General features: G+C 43.5%; 1 protein-coding gene across 2 annotated transcripts in view; it reads right to left on the reverse strand.

Annotated features, from left to right (window-relative positions):
* hsd11b2 (hydroxysteroid (11-beta) dehydrogenase 2) overlaps positions 1-18194 on the reverse strand; it is a 167881-nt gene that overhangs the window by 6884 nt on the left and 142803 nt on the right. For both annotated transcript variants that reach the window (XM_078210991.1, XM_078210992.1), the window contains exons 2-4: positions 16933-17145; positions 14565-14750; positions 12550-12687 (exon numbers count right to left, since the gene is read on the reverse strand). In XM_078210991.1, the coding sequence (XP_078067117.1) occupies positions 12550-12687; positions 14565-14750; positions 16933-17145 (537 nt within the window). The remainder of the gene's footprint in view (positions 1-12549; positions 12688-14564; positions 14751-16932; positions 17146-18194) is intronic.

Below are 18194 nucleotides of genomic sequence, written 5' to 3' on the forward strand. Positions count from 1 at the left end.
ACAAAGAACAAAGAACAGTACAGCACAGCACAGGAAACAGGCCCTTCGGCCCTCCAAGCCTGTGCCGCTCCTTGGTCCAACTAGACCAATCGTTTGTATCCCTCCATTCCCAGGCTGCTCATGTGACTATCCAGGTAAGTCTTAAACGATGTCAGCGTGTCTGCCTCCACCACCCTACTTGGCAGCGCATTCCAGGCCCCCACCACCCTCTGTGTAAAAAACATCCCTCTAATACCCGAGTTATACTTCGCCCCTCTCACCTTGAGCCCGTTACCCCTCGTGATCGTCACTTCTGATATGGGAAAAAGCTTCCCACCGTTCACCCTATCTATCCCCTTCATAATCTTGTACACCTCTATTAGATCTCCCCTCATTCTCCGTCTTTCCAGGGAGAACAAGCCCAGTTTACCCAATCTCTCCTCATAGCTAAGACCCTCCATACCAGGCAACATGCTGGTAAACCTTCTCTGCACTCTCTCTAACGCCTCCACGTCCTTTTGGTAGTGCGGCGACCAAAACTGGACGCAGTACTCCAAATGTGGCCTAACCAGCGTTCTATACAGCTGCATCATCAGACTCCAGCTTTTAGACTCTATACCCCGTCCTATAAAGGCAAGCATACCATATGCCTTCTTCACCACCTGTGTTGCCACCTTCAAGGATTTGTGGACTTGCACACCTAGGTCCCTCTGTGTTTCTATACTCTTGATGGCTCTGCCATTTATTGTATAACTCCTCCCTACATTATTTCTTCCAAAATGCATTACTTCGCATTTATCCGGATTAAATTCCATCTGCCACTTCTCTGCCCAATTTTCCAGCCTATCTATATCCTGCTGTATTGCCCGACATTGCTCATCGCTATCCGCAAGTCCAGCCATCTTAGTGTCATCCACAAACTTGCTGATAACACCAGTTACACCTTCTTCCAAATCATTTATATATATCACAAATAGCAGAGGTCCCAGTACAGAGCCCTGCAGAACACCACTGGTCATGATGTGGAGATGCCGGCGTTGGACTGGGGTAAACACAGTAAGAAGTTTAACAACACCAGGTTAAAGTCCAACAGGTTTATTTGGTAGCAAAAGCCACACAAGCTTTCGAGGCTCTGAGCCCCTTCTTCAGGTTCACAGACCTCCAGTCGGAAAAAGACCCTTCGACCGCTACCCTCTGCCTCCTATGGCCAAGCCAGTTCTCCACCCATCTAGCCACTTCTCCTTGTATCCCATGAGCCTTAACCTTCTTAACCAACCTGCCATGTGGGACTTTGTCAAATGCCTTACTGAAATCCATATAGACGACATCCACGGCCCTTCCTTCATCAACCGTTTTTGTCACTTCCTCAAAAAAACTCCACCAAATTTGTAAGGCACGACCTCCCTCTTACAAAACCATGCTGTCTGTCACTAATGAGATTGTTCCGTTCTAAATGCGCATACATCCTGTCTCTAAGAATCCTCTCCAACAACTTCCCTACAATAGGATGGGAATGGAGGGATGTGGTCCCCGGAAGGGGAGGGGGTTTTAGTTCAGTCGGGCAGCATGGTCGTGCAGGACAATTTTTTTTTGTTCTTATTTGTTTCTGCAAAAGTGACCAACAGGATGGATAAAGGAAATTCAATTCACAAGGAGCCTTTGATAAGAAGATTCAGTTGGGTGGCACAGTGGTTAGCATTGCCGCTTCACAGCGCCAGGGACCCAGGTTCGAATCCTGGCTTGGGTCACTGTCTGTGTGGAGTTTGCACATTCTCCCCGTGTCTGCGCGGGTTTCCTCCGGGTGCTCTGGTTTCCTCCCATATTCTGAAAGATGTGCTGATTTGGTGCATTGACCCGAACAGGCGCCAGAGTGTGGCGACTAGGGGAATTTCACAGTAACTTCATTGCAGTGTTAATGTAAGCTTTACTTGTGGCTAATAAATAAACTTTACCTTTACCTTAGATTTTTCCCTTCAGCGCTTTTGAATTCATCTGGTGGGGCAGCGCTCTCACACTTTCAACAGAAAGTCCCTGATTTCAATACACGGGCTGGCCTGTCCCTCGCTCCTCTGCACCAGCTGACACTGAGCTACCAGCCCTTGTCTGCAGTAAAGCTCGACATACCCTCAGCACGGCGGCAGTGAACATAACAACCGGTCCCTGCCGTCTGTCAACAAAGCTTCTCCCTTTCTCCGTTTGGGTCAGGAGGGAAACGGACATGAGAGTTTAGTGGAAGACAGCTGAGCAACTTTGAGCGCGAGTCCAAATGAACAGAATCAGCAGACTGCTTTTCTGCTACTGACGCCAAAAATAAGGGACTTGGAGACAAAATTATTTTTCAGTTTTCCTCGTTCTGCAACGGTATGAGCTATTATTAGAGCTGCTGTCATGAAACGTGCCCTGATATTTTAGGAATATACATAGCTGTCTCGTAAATTTTGTGGAACAGATATTGATATTTTGCAAGATAAAATTCTACATTTGTTTACTTTAAAGACACAATAAATCCACAGGAATGACCGAGTTGATTTGGTTCTTTTTTAAAAAAAGCAAATTAAACAATTCTAAGTATTTTACAATTGGAAGGGCCTTGAAATAATAAAAATCTGCATCTGCCATTATTGCGCTGCAGAAATACCAGTGGCGACACAAAAGCCATGTCAGGTCTTGCTGGGGTGTTTGCATTGCTCACTCGCCATTGCACTCACCGGCAAAGACCCTCGCCAGGACATTTAACCCTGATCCACTGAAAATCGGTGACTTGCAGTTAACCACCCACTGCAAGTCAGTGACATCAGTTTGGGAACAATGCCGCATACAGTGTGCAACATGCAACATTTCCAATATGTCAGCTGAATGGGCGAGGCTGCAGCTGATGGAGCAAGGGCAGGAAAATTGCCCATTAAAAGGCAACTGATCAAATGCGTCACTGTATTCCACCAATGAATTCTAAATTGGATGTTTCCGCTTTACATTGTGTGGGCATTGGTAGTGTCAAGCAGAGAGTGCCTCATGTGCTTTAGCACTTTGTGACAAATCATTCCCACCAGCCAGATAACGGCTGGACTCCTCCTGAGGTCCGAGTGAACACAACGAAAAGAGTAACTCTGGGCTTCTCCTGCTGCTCAGCTAACCGGATTACAGCAACAGCTACTGAGTCGCAACTTTTGATGGAAAAAAAAGGTCAGATTCCAACCTGCAAAGCCAGAAATAGTGGGGGAAAAATTCTTGGAATCTTGTGTAGTAAAAACAGTATTTGACTCACAGTCAATGATTTACATTGACGGGTTTTTTTTGCATCAGTAAGAGATTGACTGGAACATTGACTTATTGGTTTTGCATTCACTGGTAGAACCTACTACGCAATTTAAAATTGATTTTGGAACAGCGTGAACTGTTGTTGGCCTCCAGGTGTCATTACAATGTGTGAGTGATTGCTTTGGTGTACACCACGTTCATGTCATGCCTTACTAAGAAGCATACTTCATGGGCTTTGGCATTGAAAGGTCATCTAAAATGAATAGAACCATGTGGATGTATGCACAACAAAGCCACAGGCATCTCCGAACTGGACTGAGGTGCCCTTGAAGCAATGGCTCCTGTTTAGAGTTATTCAAGTGATTGATGTTATAACGTTATAAATTCCCCAAGAAATTCCACTCTGGAAACTGTGCCTGGACTTCCAAGATGCTCTTCTACCCCAATGACAACCACTCATCCCAAATTTCAGAAAGATTAACAAAATTCCCAGAGCAATCTTTGATTATTTTACAAGGAAAAGATTTGCACAAACATGATCCACAAGTGATTTGCTGCTTTCCTGAGGGAAATTCTCAAACAATGAGACAGAGTACAGGAATGAGATAGAGAATCTGGTGAACTGGTGCGGCAACAATAATCTCTCCCTCAATGTCAACAAAATGAAGGAGATTGTCATCGACTTCAGGAAGTGTAAAGGAGAACATGCCCCTGTCTACATCAATGGGGGCGAAATAGAAAGGGTCGAGAGCTTCAGGTTTTTAGGTGTCCAGATCACCAACCACCTGTCAAGGTCCCCCATGCCAACATTATAGTTAATAAAGCCCACCAACGCCTCTACTTTCTCAGAAGACAAGGGAAATTTAGCATGTCAGCTACAACTCTCACCAACTTTTACAGATGCGCCATAGAAAGCATTCTTTCTGGTTGCATCACCGCTTGGTATGGCTCCTGCTCTGCCCAAGACCACAAGGACTACAAAAGGTCGTGAATGTAGCCCAATCCATCACGCAAACCAGCCTCCCATCCATTGACTCTGTCCACACTTCCCGCTGCCTCGGCAAAGCAGCCAGCATAATTAAGGACCCCGCTCACCCCGGACATTCTCTCTTCCACCTTCGGGAAAAAGATACAAACGTCTGAGGCCACGTATCAACTGACTCAAGGACAGCTTCTTCCCTGCTGCTGTCAGACTTTTGAATTGACTTACCTTGCATTAAGTTGATCTTTCTCTACACCCTAGCTATGACGGTAACACTACATTCTGCACTCTCTCGTTTCCTTCTCTATGAAAGGTATGTTTTGTCTGTATAGCGCGCAAGAAACAATACTTTTCACAATATGTTAATACATATGACAATAAATCAACTCAAAATCAAATCAAGTTGATCAAGGACTGTTGTGGACTTCTGTTTTATTTGTTCAGGGATTTGAGCTTTGCTGGTTTAGCCAGCATTTGTTTCCCTCCCTAACTGTCCTCGAGAAAGTGATGGTGAGCCACCTTCTAGAAACGGTGCAGTCCATGTGTTATAGGTACGTCCACAATGCTGTTAGGGAGTTTCAGGATTTCGACACTGGCAGTTAAGGAATGGGGACAAAGTTCTGGGTTAGGATGGCCTGTGGCTTGGAGGGGAACTTGCGGATGATGTTCTCATGCATTTGCTGCCTTGTACTTCTCAGTGGCAGAGGTCATGGGTTTCAATAGATGCTGTCTAAGGATGCTTGGTGAGTCAATGCAGTGCATTTTTTAGATGGTACATACTGATGCCAGTGTGCACATGTGGTAGAGTGAGTGAATGTTTAAGGTGGGACATGGGGTGCCAATCAAGTGGGCTGCCGTGTGCTGAATGATGTTGAGCTTCTCGAGTGCTGAATTGGTTAGCGAACAGGAAACAGAGAATTGAGACAAAAGAGTCCATTTTAGCTTGGCAAATTTTGGAATATCGTAGGGTTCCCATTTATTTATAATCTATATTAATGACTAGGATGAAGGAACTGAGTGCATTGTAGCTAAAATTGTGGGCGATACAAAGTTAGACAGGATAGCAAGCTTTGAGGAGGAAATAGAATCTAAACGGGATATATAGATAGGTTAAATGAGCAGGCAAAAATTTGACATTGGAGAATGATTTGTGGGAAAATGTGAGGTTTGGTGGGAAGATTAGAAAAGCAGATGTCACTTAAATGGAGAGACTGCAAAGGTGCGGTTTGGGAAAATCTGGGGTCCTTGCACACAGAAGAGTTTAGCAATAACAGGTCGTAAATTATTTTGGATTCTGTTTCCTTTTTCTCCCTCACTACCCTAGGGCCATTGTATATGTGAGCAACCTCTCAATACTTTGTCCAATCAGCTGCTCTTCATATGCAAATCTGTACAGTGAGGTTTGGTGGGCAGGTCAATGGTCATCACTAAACAAGTAATAAAAGGAAGGCAAATGGAATGTTGACCTTATTGCATGTGGGGTGGAGCATAAGAGTAGGAAAGTCACGCTACAATTTAAAAACAAATTACTTCATGGGATGTAGATGTCACTAGCAAGACCAGCATTTATTGCCCATCCCTAACTGCTCCTAAACTGAGTGGCTTGCTAGGCCATTTAAAAGTCAACCACAGTGCTGTGGGATTGGAGTCACACAGAACCACTACAGTGCAGAAAGAGGCCATTTGGCCCATCGAGTGTGCACCGACTCCGAAAGAGCATCCTGCTCATGCCTACCCTCTGCCTTATTCCCATAACCCCGCACATTGTAGGCCTATATTAATGACTAGGATGAAGGGACTGGGTGTATTGTAGCTAAAATTGTGGATCATACAAAGATAAGACAGGAAAGCAAATGGAGTCTGTAAAGAGATATATAGATAGGTTAAATGAGTAGGCAAAAAATTGACATTGGAGAATGATATGTGGGAAAATGGGAGGTTGTCCACTTTGGTGGGAAAATTAGAAAAGCAGGTGTCATTTAAATGGAGTGACTGTAAAAGTGTGGTTTGGGACAATCTGGGGTCCTCACACATGAATCACAGAAGAGTTAGAAATAACAGGTTGTTGAATTGATTAGCAAACAGGAAACAGAGAATTGAGACAAAAGGGTTCATTTTAGTTTGGCAAACTGTTGGAATGTTGCAGATAAGGACAGCAGATTGCCTTCCCTAAAAGGACATTAATGAGCCAGATGGGTTTTTACAACATGGTGATCATCAGACTCTTCATTCCAGATTTTTTAAAATATTGAATTCAAGTTTCATTATCTACACTGGTGGTATTCAAACAGAACCGGGTAACTGGATCCCCAGAATATTACCCTGTGTTTCTGGATTAGTAATCCAGTAACAATATCACCACACCACAGCCTCCCCTGTACAATGGGAGTACTGCATACGGTTTTGGTCTCCTGACCCAAGGAGGGATATGTTTGCATTGGAGACAATTCAGACAAGATTCACTAGGCTGATTCCTGGGATGAAGGGGTGTGTTATTAGGAAAGGCTGGGCTTATACTCATTGGAGTTTAGTAGAATGAGAGATGATCTTATTGAAACATGTGTGACGCTACTGTGCCTTTAAGAAATTTATTTTTAATCATGTTCCCTGCGATAAGCAGGCACTGGGCTGCCTGACTAGATGTCCACCGATTGCTGCTTAAATGATCTAATGGTTTTTTGTTCATTTTTAATCTGAGCTGAATGCACTCTCTTGGAATTGTTGGGGGGAAAGAATGATTGACAGGTCAGGTGGGACAGTTATTTTCCCCCCTCAAGAGTTCTTTTACTTTCAGTTTTGGTTGCTGGCCAGTTAGAAGATGTTTGGACTCCAGACTGGATGCAGTGTTTTCTCTCCCTGGTATTAGAAATTCTGCTGGCTTATTGGAAGCAGTCTTTCTTACTTTTCTGGAGTGGAAACCTTACTGTTGGTGGTCAGCAGTCGCTCTATTTCTACCTCGAGGTGCTGGGAATTCCAGAATGGAGAAGCCAGAGTTTGAATTCTCCATTCAAAGGACTAATTCACAGCAGATTGCAGGACTAATTCACAGGACTAATTGCAGAGCTGAAAAATCATGTGAGCATACGTATTTTCTGTGCTAAACTGAAACCAGGGGTATATGTTGGTAAGAATGTTATCTTGGAACAGCACATTAAGGTTTATACAATATCATGTTTTTTTTTCTTGTTTGCAACTGGTAAAAGTTATTGCTAATTTTCTTTCTATATGTTAACTGTATTCTTGTTTGATAAAAGCTCCCTAGTGGGTCGTTTGAATCATACCTGGCATGAAACATCTCATGCTCACCCTAGCCAAATTCAAAGTGCAAAACTGATAGTCTAGACTGATTTCATAAAACACCTTGGAGTTTCCGACCTGGATTATAACACATGCAAGATTCTGAGGGGCTTTGACTGGGTAGAAGCCAAAAGGATTTTCTTCTCAGGGGGGAATCTAGAACCAGGGAGTACAGCCTAAGATTAAGGAGTCTCCAAGATGGAATTGAGGAGGAATTTCCTCTCAGATGGTCATTAATCATTGGAATTCTTGACCCTAGAGAGCAGTGGAGGCTGGGTCATTGAATATATTAGACAGATTTTTGATTAACAAGATAGTCAAAGGTTATGGGAGGCAGACAGGAAAGTGCTGTCAAGGCCACAATCAGATCAGCCATGATCTTATTTATGGCCGAGCAGGCTCAAGGGGCCAAACGGCCTACTCCTGCACCTATTTATGTTATTATTAATCTAGGCAAGTAGACAAGTGGAGGGTATTCAATCATTCTCCTGACTTGCATCTTTGGGGAGTCAAGGAAGGAGTGATTGACCACAAAATGTTTAGTCTCTAACCTGCCCTTTCAGTCACAGTATTTAAATAGTTTATTCAGTTAAGTTTTTGGTCAATGGTAACCCCCTGGATGTTGATGGAGGATTCAGTGAAGGTAATGCCATTGAACATCAAGAGGAGATGATTAGACTTTTTTCTTGTTGGAAATGGTCATTCCCTGGCACTTGCCTGGTATGAATGTTACATGCTACTTATCAGCCCAAGACTGAATGTTGCCCTGTCAGGTCTTGCTGTTTGGCAGACATGGATGGCTTCAGTATCTGAGGAGTTACAAATGGTATTGAACTTTGTGCAATCATCAGCGAACATCCCCACTTCTGATCTTATGATAGGAGCAGAGAGCATTGATGAAGCAGCTAAGATGGTTGGGCCTTGGACATTATAAAAGTGTTGGTCCTTTTGCATCCCTTCCATTGAACAAATGCTGGATGGACCTCGAAACTCCCGGGCAGACTGGTTTTTGACAGCCCTACCCCTGAAATATGACATGGATACGAGTTCCCTAACCACCAGCCCACCCACTTGCCCAAATTCTTACCCTCTCACTCAGTTCATGTCAACTCTTTGTCACGATGGCTCCAGATTCATAGAATCACAGAATCCCGACAGTGTAGAAGGAGGCCATTCGGCCCATCGAGCCTACACCAACAACAATCTCATCCTGGTCCTATCCCTGTAACCCCATGTATTTACCCTGCTAATCTCTCTGACACTAAGGGGTAATTTAGCATGGCCAATCAACCTAACTTGCACATCTTTGGACTGTGCGAGGAAACCAGAGCACTCTGAGGAAACCCTTGCAAACATGGGGAGAACGTGCAACTCCACACAGTGACTCGAGGCGGGAATTGAACCTGGGTCCTTAGCGTTGTGAGGCAGCAGTGTTACCCACTGTGCCACCATTGGATATTATGCACACAAAATTAATATAATATTCTAACATTGAAATGTAGTTAAATTTGAGAAAATTAAAAGGGAGTTGCAATGGATTGCCAATTTTCAGTTTCTGGATGTTACAGGTAGTAAATTATTTATGACTTCCTGTTTATTTTTTCCTCCGTTCCATGAAACTGTTGATTGATGTGAGCAGCTTCTTGGTAGCTTGTCCAATTGGCTGTACTTCACGTGCAAGGCTGTACTGTGAGTTTTGGCAGCATGTAAATGCCAGTGGCATAACAGCCAAACCCAACACCTTCCAAAAATCTGCCTTTACAGCAGAGGTTATTAGATAGCAGCAGCAGGCCAGAGAGATTCCCATTCCAATCCCTGAGATACAGAGGCCAATTATAGCATTACTGCCCAGCTGCACCGATCAGAGATCAAATCTAGGACCAAGGAATACTGGAAACCTTGAGCTTGCTCTGTAATTAACTTACACCAGGGCTAACCAGCACATTAGCTTATTTATCTGCCTCCCTTCCATATCCTCCAATACCCTTAGCCAACAAAGTTTCATTGACCTCAGTTTAGAAAGCCCCAGAAGCCACTACCCTTTGGGCGAGATTCTCTGGCCTCCCAGCTGCGTTATTTCCTGCCGGCGGGAGGTGACACGTTGTTTGCTAGTTGCGGGATTCTCCGGTCCCTCTGCTGTCAGTGGGAATTCCCATTGACGTCACCACACGCCACTGGGAAACCCATGGGCAAGGATGCATTCCCGGCGGGACTGGGGAATCCCCGCCGGCCTGAACGGCCGGAGAATTCCGGCCTTCACGTTAAAAAAATTCAGGGAACAGAATCCATATTTATTTTTAAAAGGAACCAAGCTGAAGGGGCACAACCCAATTAGAATGAATTAATAGAAAATTAAGAGTTCTGATAAGGTGACGCCGGGATTTTAACAAACCCAAAATTGTGGGAAAACAAAAATATTGAGGGAGGTTAAGGAGATACACATTTTTGATATCCTGGGAAAGAACTAGCTTAAGCAAGGGACTGTGTGTGATGAATCTTTATAATTACCTAATGTAACTGTCCTTACAATATGAATGGAACTCGGAGTCAAGGAGAATACAAGATAAAATAATCTTCAGGACATTTTACCAATTAAAAGCACGCGAGGCACTGCATTTATCTAAATGTAAATTGTCTTCTCCTGGTCAATCTGAACATTGAGGGTGTCCAATGAATTCAGTGAATTTCAGTTTGAGGGGGTGGGGGCGGGGGGTGGAGTTACTTCCACCCGTGCCCACCGGTGAAGCCTGCAGCTTGCTTTGTGAGGCTTGGTGGTTGCGGGAATCCAAGCACTGATCAGCGATTTTAATACTGGACAGCACTGCCAGCTGGCTAGTGAGAAAGCACAGATGTGCTTCAGCCTTCTGTCCACTTGTCTGGCCGATCACTGAACATTCCCGTAGAATAAACTAGTGACCATTAACTTCAATGCAATTGTTTAGGAGTGTTGTTTTAGCGGTTGAATGAAAATAATGGAGTCAAAATAAGAAAAACCCAGCCCTTCCACAAGACCCTCTTGCATTGTACTGTTTGCCTGCGCAAGAGTATTCTCATCATCGACACTGAGCACTTTAGAAGGGGTATGAAGCCAGGTCCCATTAAAAGCACGCTTTCTCACAGTCTTAATTCCCTCCCATGTCCCGAACAAACTAATAAAGATGCATTGACTTCAACCCTGTAAAAGTGACATGGAGGGAAGAGGACACTTGCGGGTGAGTAGATTGTGAGGAGTCAAACCGTCATGTTCTGGCACATGCTCGATTGTTGAGGGGAATCAAATCTATCTGCAGAGTTTCCACTACTGCCCCCCCTCCCCCCCGCCCCACAGAAGGACGGCATTCAGGCCATTGTCTCTATGTTGGGTCTTTTTTCAAATAAACTATCCAATTAGTCCCACTCCCCCACAGTCCTCTTTAACCTCAGTCCTGAAAATGTTTCCTTTACAAGTACTTATCCAACTCTCTTTTTAAATAGTTACGATTGAACCTGCTTCAAACAACCCTTTCAGGAAGAACATTCCAGATCATAATTTGCTGCAAATAATAAACTCACCTTCCTCCTGGATCCTTTGCTAATTGTTGTGTTCAGCAGTTACTGACTCATCTGTTAAAATGTTTGGGGGCGGGTAGAAAGGATTAGGGGTCAAGTTGCAAAGGTCACATTAATCTTTTGGATTAGTCATGGAAATTGAGCTGCATTCCAGAGCTGTAGTCAGGTTAAAGGTTAGTATTGGAATTTGTACTTTTTTTGATCCACACTAAAAGATGCTTCATGAACAATCCAAGACCTAAAACTATTGTCTAAAAAGGAGTATATATTCTGCAATGAATAGCATTATTTTCTTGCTCCTGGTTGAATCTATGTTACATATATTAAATAGATTTTATAGCACAAAAACAGGCCATCTGGTCCAGTCGGCCTATGCCGGTATATATGCTTCACACAATCATCTATTTCAACAGATCTTTCATTCCTCCCTCCCTTATGTGCTTATCCTAAATGTATCTATATTTCTCACCCCAATTACTTACTGAGCAGTGAAAGAACGATGTTCTGTTGGTCTTTATGGATTGTGCAATAGAGTCCTGAATAAAAATTTCATGGTGTAGCCTATGATTCTGATCATTCCAACTGACTATACACAAATAACTGCTTATTGACACAGGATATTATCTGCTCCAGGAGGATCAGTTTCTAGTCCCATTGATCATTTTAAGATTGAGGGAATGTAAGCTATTACAATTTATGTACACCATCAGATCAATTGTCAGCACTTGTCTCAGCAAGTGCCTGCTGTCAACTGCATTCAATACTCCGTGGTCCAATACCAAGGAAAAGTGGGAATGATTTCCTCAATTCCGTTTACTCTTGGCTGCACAAGGCCCAGTGGAGGTGGTTTTTCTGGCACACCAGAGGGGTGATTCTCCCAAAAGTGCTGAATTGGAGAGAAAACTGGTGTAAATCACAACTGTTTTATCAGTTCAACTTCAGACCCGAATCTTTTTTTTAAAAATTATTCACGTTGCTCTTGGAGGGCAATTGAGAGTCAACCACATTGCTGTGGCTCTGGGGTCACAAGTAGACCAGCAGATTTCCTTCCCTAAAGGACGTTAGTGAACCGGATGGGTTTTCCCGACAATCGACAATGGTTTCATGGTCAGTAGATTCTTAATTCCAGATGTTCTTTATTAAAATTCGAATTCCACCATCTGCCATAGTGGGATTCGAACCTGAGTTTTCACATTCTCCGTGTCTGTGTGGGTTTCCTCCAGATGTTCTGGTTTCCTCTCAGTCCAAAGATGCGTGGGTTAGGTGGATTGGCCATGCTGAATTGCCCCTTGGTGTTAGGCGGATTAGCTAGGGTAATGTATGGGGTTATGGGGATAGGGCCTGGGTGGGATTGTAGTCAGTGCAGACTCGATGGGCTGAATGGTCTCCTTCTGCACTGTAGGATTCTATGATTCTACTGGCGCCATCGCGGGTCCAAAGTACTACCTCTGCTGTCTTTTGCCACTCTGCCAAATAATGCCTACCTGTTTTGTAGGGTCCAGGAAGAATAGTGCACACTTTCACTCCCCAGTGCCTCAACTCCAGGCGTAAAATGTTTGTGAATAAGGTGAGTGCTGCTTTCGAAGCTCCATAAGCTGCTAAGAATGGCAACGGAATCTCTCCTGGAAGAAAATGGATGGTTCAAGATCAGTTAGATTTCTATTAAACTGCAACTAATAAAAATGCTGAAATGGTGGTGGGGGCCTGGAATGCGCTGCCAGGCAAGGTGGTGGAGGCGGACACACTGGGAATGTTTAAGACTTATCTAGACAGCCATATGGACGGAGTGGGAATGGAGGGATACAAAAGAATGGTCTAGTTTGGACCAGGGAGCGGCGCGGGCTTGGAGGGCTGAAGGGCCTGTTCCTGTGCTGTATTGTTCTTTGTTCTTTGTCTTTGAAATGACATTCTTGATGAGTGACTCTTGATTGTGTTACTGGAAACCTATTTTTAAATACCTGCTGTACTTCTTCCATTGCAAAATGTCATTGGGCTTATCAATATACCTGCAATCATTTTGTTCACAGTTGGTTGATATGTGGTTGTTTTATTATTTTACTGCCTAATACAGTCAGTATAGGCACGTAGTGGGGCAGGCAGGGAAAGTGAAGTTAAGACCACAATCAGCCATGGTTTTATTGAATGGCAGCACAGGCTTGAGGGGCCAGATGAGCCACTCCCTTTTATGTGCTTTATATATATATTTTTGCAGTTATCAGGAAATACCATGAAACACTGCATTTACCAACTCCGCAGTGACAATAACTACTTAGCAGTTGTTTACTTTTTAAAATTCCACTACCAGGAAGGGAACAATATATTAAAGATGGATGGATAATGCAGTACACGGATGGATTAATGCACTGCCACCTGTAGCAACCAATTGTAGGGGTCAAGTTTCAAAAGAGTTTTACCTGCTCCGTCACAACATCAGTCAAAGAAACAGGATTTTCATGAAAGTTAGAGATGGGAGTCGCTCTAAATGGTACACATGTCCTTGGTTTCTGTCCAAATTTGTTATAAGAGATTGAGAGAACCTTGGAGCACCTAATGCATGGCACCAAGTTCACCACTTGCTGGAGTGCATCTAGCACCCAGAGGTTGATCAGGCTGTAACTGGAGAGAGGAAATAAAAGCAAGAAACTAAGGCCATTTTGCTTTTAAGGGGGTGATCTTAATGGCTCGTCACACCAGTCGATCAGCTTGACGAGCCAGTAAGATAGCGAGAGACTGCCTCTCGTGATATTACGAACCCTGTTAAGCTGATGTAATCAGTTTCACACCTGGAAACGGCACAAGGCAGATTTAAATCCTCATTTTAATACGAGGAGTGTGCTCAGGACATAAGGCTCACTTACCTTAATGGACTCGTCATTGGAGGTCCTCACCGGCAATGATCACGCATGGTCCCCAGTAATGGGGACTTGACATGATGGCCTCGCCGGTGAGACTGATGGCTATTGAGGCCCCCTGGGTGGTTGGGGGCAGGGGTGGGTTGTGCCCCTTGGGCATTGCTAGCATGGCACTGCCCACCAGACACTGGCACTGCCCACCAGGCACTGGGCAGTGCCAAGGGCAGGTTCTAAGGGGAGGGGGTATATGGGGGCTGTGCACTTGGCAATTGCCAGGGCCGTGATAGGCTGGAGATAGGAGGGGGGCGGAGTTGCAACGTCCGGGGGAGTGACAATCTACAATGTACTAGTTCAGTAGGAGATCGTGCACATGCGCAATAGCACACGCAAGCAGTCAGCAGCCAGCTTCCCAGCGTGCATAGACTCCCTGCACTCCCCCTACTGGCGAGAATCACACTTTGCCTCTTTTTTTTGTTATAAAGTGTCATAAGATTTGAATTTTGCTCTCGCCGAGAAAAATGGCCTGAAAATCTCCTGTTTTCATGCTCCATCAGCACTTAGAATTTTTTTGGTAAGATTGACACCCCCCCCCACCAAGTCTTCCATATAATAATTATGTTGTGCATCTATCATATATTATAGCTTACCCACTGGACTGGAAACATTTACAATTCTGCCTTTTGCTCTGCGTATCAGCGGAAGAAAGCCCTTTGTTATAGCTATTGCACCAAAGAAGTTGACTTCCATGCAGCCTCTGTAGCTGGACATGGCCGAGAGTTCAGCATCGCTGATGTTGAAACATATTCCAGCATTGTTGACCAAACCCCATAAACCTGAAAAATAAAGTACAATAACTCTTTAGAAAAGTTAGTGCAGGGGTTTGGAGCTCTGTGCAAGTCTGAAACTGAAAAAGATAACACTTAAAAATATTCTCTGGATGGGACGTCATGGCTATGCACCCTCAATTTCTTGAGATGCACTCCCTAGAATTGCTGAATCTTTGCAAATGAAAAAGAAAAATCAGGAATGTTACTGTCAAGAGCAACATTTAAAAAAAAATCATCCTGCACATTTTTTCTTTTGAAAATTCAGGGCCTAAAAATATTGCCACTTGGGCTTATTTTGGAATGTAACCCTTTGTTTCATGAGGGGTCGAGGGCCTCAGGGTAATGTAGTTAAACAATCAACACACCCAGATTGCCATTGCCTCACCTCAACAGCTTCCCTTGCAACAACACCATAGGTCATGTCCCTAGCTGAGAAGCCAAAGCAGTGACTTGCTCCCAGGATTTTGTTACAAGATACTTGGAGAAGTACAAAAAAAAATTTGTTCAAGTTTCCCTTTGGTTTCCTCTGTCACCAGTGATCGTCAGCAATGGCCAAAGAAACCAACAACAACTTGCAGCCTCTGTATGACACAAGCAGCTGGAATGGAAATCCAGTATGCTGGATGCTAGCCTGACCCCTGCCCTGACCCAGCCCAAATACCATTATGTCATTTAAGGCAAAGTTATTAAACATTCGGGCATGGCAACAATTTCAAGAAGGGACTTCTTTGAAGGCCATTATCCATGTGTTGCACTGAGTGACGGATCTGCAGTGCCAACACAATGAGCTCCTTATTTTAAAATGTGCCATTCCGAAAATGTTCTGACATTGAATCGAGGAACATCACTTGAGAGGATGGAATGTGTTTAGGTGGGTATCAATGGGGCTTTATTAAAACTACATGTTCAATCTTTAGGTGCATCAAATTGCCTTTCTATGGGGAAATCCTCTTCCCAGAATTGTGTTAGTGGAACCCTTAGCACTGGGGCTCACAAAAGGCCTTCCCATATATGTCCTTTAATATTTAAAGTTAATTTATTAGTGTCACAAGTAGGCTTACATTAACACTGCAATGAAGTTACTGTGAAAATCCCCTAGTCGGCACACTCCAGCACCTGTTCGGGGACACTGAGGAATAATTCAGCATGGCCAATGCACTTAACCAGCACATCTTTTGGACTGTGGGGGAAAGTGGAGCACCCGGAGGAAACCCACGCAGACACGGGGGGAACATGCAGACTCCACACAGACAGTGACCCAAGCCGGGAATCGAACCCGGGTGCCTGGTGCTGTGAGGCAGCAGTGCTAACCGTTATGCCACCGTGTCCCCATGGAGGCAGAATGGGAGTGGGGTCAAGAAGCAATGAGGGAAGGTACACGGAATAAGGGTACATCAAAGATGATCACCACTTAGTAACTTCCCATTCCAGTTTACAGATTCCACCACTCCATTTAATTATCATTGTGCCAACACTACTGCCTTTCTTTGGGCTGATCTTAAACACTGCAAAGGAACTTTCCCTCCATCTACTCAGATCATGAGGCATTGTAGCCTGGATGCCTCTGAAAATCAAAATAAACTGATCCTACAGTGAATGGTGAAGTCCTACCCCTGCTTCAGCTATGATGGTGCTGTTGGAAGTACAGGCCCACTGACTTTAAAAATGTACTTAAAACAATGGCGATAGTTAAACCCACGATATCACTGTCCTTTTGTACAACATATTTCTTTCAATTGATGCAAAGGAATAAATAAGGAACATCCACGTTTCCAACAATTAATACCCCAAAATATTCCAGATATCATAAAATCCGGTGTACGAGTCATTCTCCTTATATAGTTTCAAGTTTGGTTGAATAATATTGGTCCCTTAACCAATCAGATTTAGGAATCTATAGCTTAGGCAAACCACTTGGAATAATGAATTCAATGTCAAATCAAGTAGTCGGCAAAAATTAAAGAGCAGCAATTTAGATGGGATTGAGAGGCAGGGATAAAGTTAAAAAAGTGACTTTTTGAAAGAATGTGACTCCACACTTGGAAATATTAACATTCAGTGCCACAGGGGTCATTTGGCAGTAATTAGGGCTTACCATTGTAATTATTGGAATGGACTAGCTTCAACTGTTTTTGAGAAGTTCAATATTTAAATAAATATACATAACTACCAGTTATATTTATTTCACCTTTTTCACCAAGCTTCTCTTTTGTGATTTGCAAGGCTCTTTCAATATCCTCAGGTTTAGTAAGGTCCATCTGAATTAAGGTAAGTTGTTCTGAGCAGATCTGTAACAGCTCCTTTGCTCCTGGCCCATTTTTATTCAGCACTGTGGCAAACACTTCAAAGCCCAGGGAGTCGAAATGTTGAGCCATTGTCTTTCCAAAGCCCGAGTCACATCCTAGAATTGCAGAAAAAATTATTATACCAGAGAGCAACAGGCAGCTCATTAGTACTGTCACAAGTAATCCGACTATTTGAATAAGCATTATAAGTGAATAAGGTTTTACTCAGGAGAGCATGAACCTGAACTGGTTTGGGTGGAGACAAGGCATAACACAGGAGGGAAAGCACTAGGGGGAGTAATTCATAGGGTTCCTAAAAGTAGCTATAATGGTGGACAGTATTTATTCAAGAAAGGTGCCTGTACCAAGGCAATGCAGTAATTGTTTATTCTTCATTGTTACAGAAAGGAGGGAGGTTCATTCGAACAGCACCAATTTAGTGGCTCTTTGGGGATAACGAGGTATACATTACTCTGAGGCTGCCAGATAGCTATTTTGGTTCAGGGATCAACAGACAGATATAGATTCAACCATTTTTAGATCTTTGTAAAGTTTATTTTAGAAATAGCAATGAGCTTATCTATATATTTTATAAAAATCCCTTAGTCCCTCACATAATATAGACTGCAAAAATCAAATAGATAAAATGTACTACAGAAGACCAGTTCAGGCAATGCACTACAGACAGTTTCTCAGAACAATATGTCAAGGAACCGACCAAGGAAGAGGCTAACTTGGTGGCACAGTATCAGAATAAGGGCCAACCATTTAGGATTGGGATGAGGAGGAAATGTTTCACTCAGAGCTGCGAATGCTCAGTCAGCCAGAATATACTGTACAAAATTCAAAGGAAAATACCACATAAGAGATGTTACAACATTGGGGTGATTAACACTAGATTTCCAAACTCCATATTCCTGCAAAAAAATCAAAAAGTGATGGTCAGCCAGCCACAGCAAGGCAGAGCTAACACACTGGAAAATTGTAAGAGACAGAGTTAAACTAATCAAGCTCTGCCATAATCAAGATGCATCAAAATTACATGGTAAGCAACTTGGAGTCACCAGAACAAGAAAGGTATTCATACCAGAAATATTACTTCTGTTTTTAATGGGTTTACTTTCCACCTTCCTCCTTAGTTAGATGTGATTAGGGAAGCTGGCTC

Source organism: Mustelus asterias, chromosome 4, assembly GCF_964213995.1.
Source record: "Mustelus asterias chromosome 4, sMusAst1.hap1.1, whole genome shotgun sequence".
NCBI classification, from domain to species: domain Eukaryota; kingdom Metazoa; phylum Chordata; class Chondrichthyes; order Carcharhiniformes; family Triakidae; genus Mustelus; species Mustelus asterias.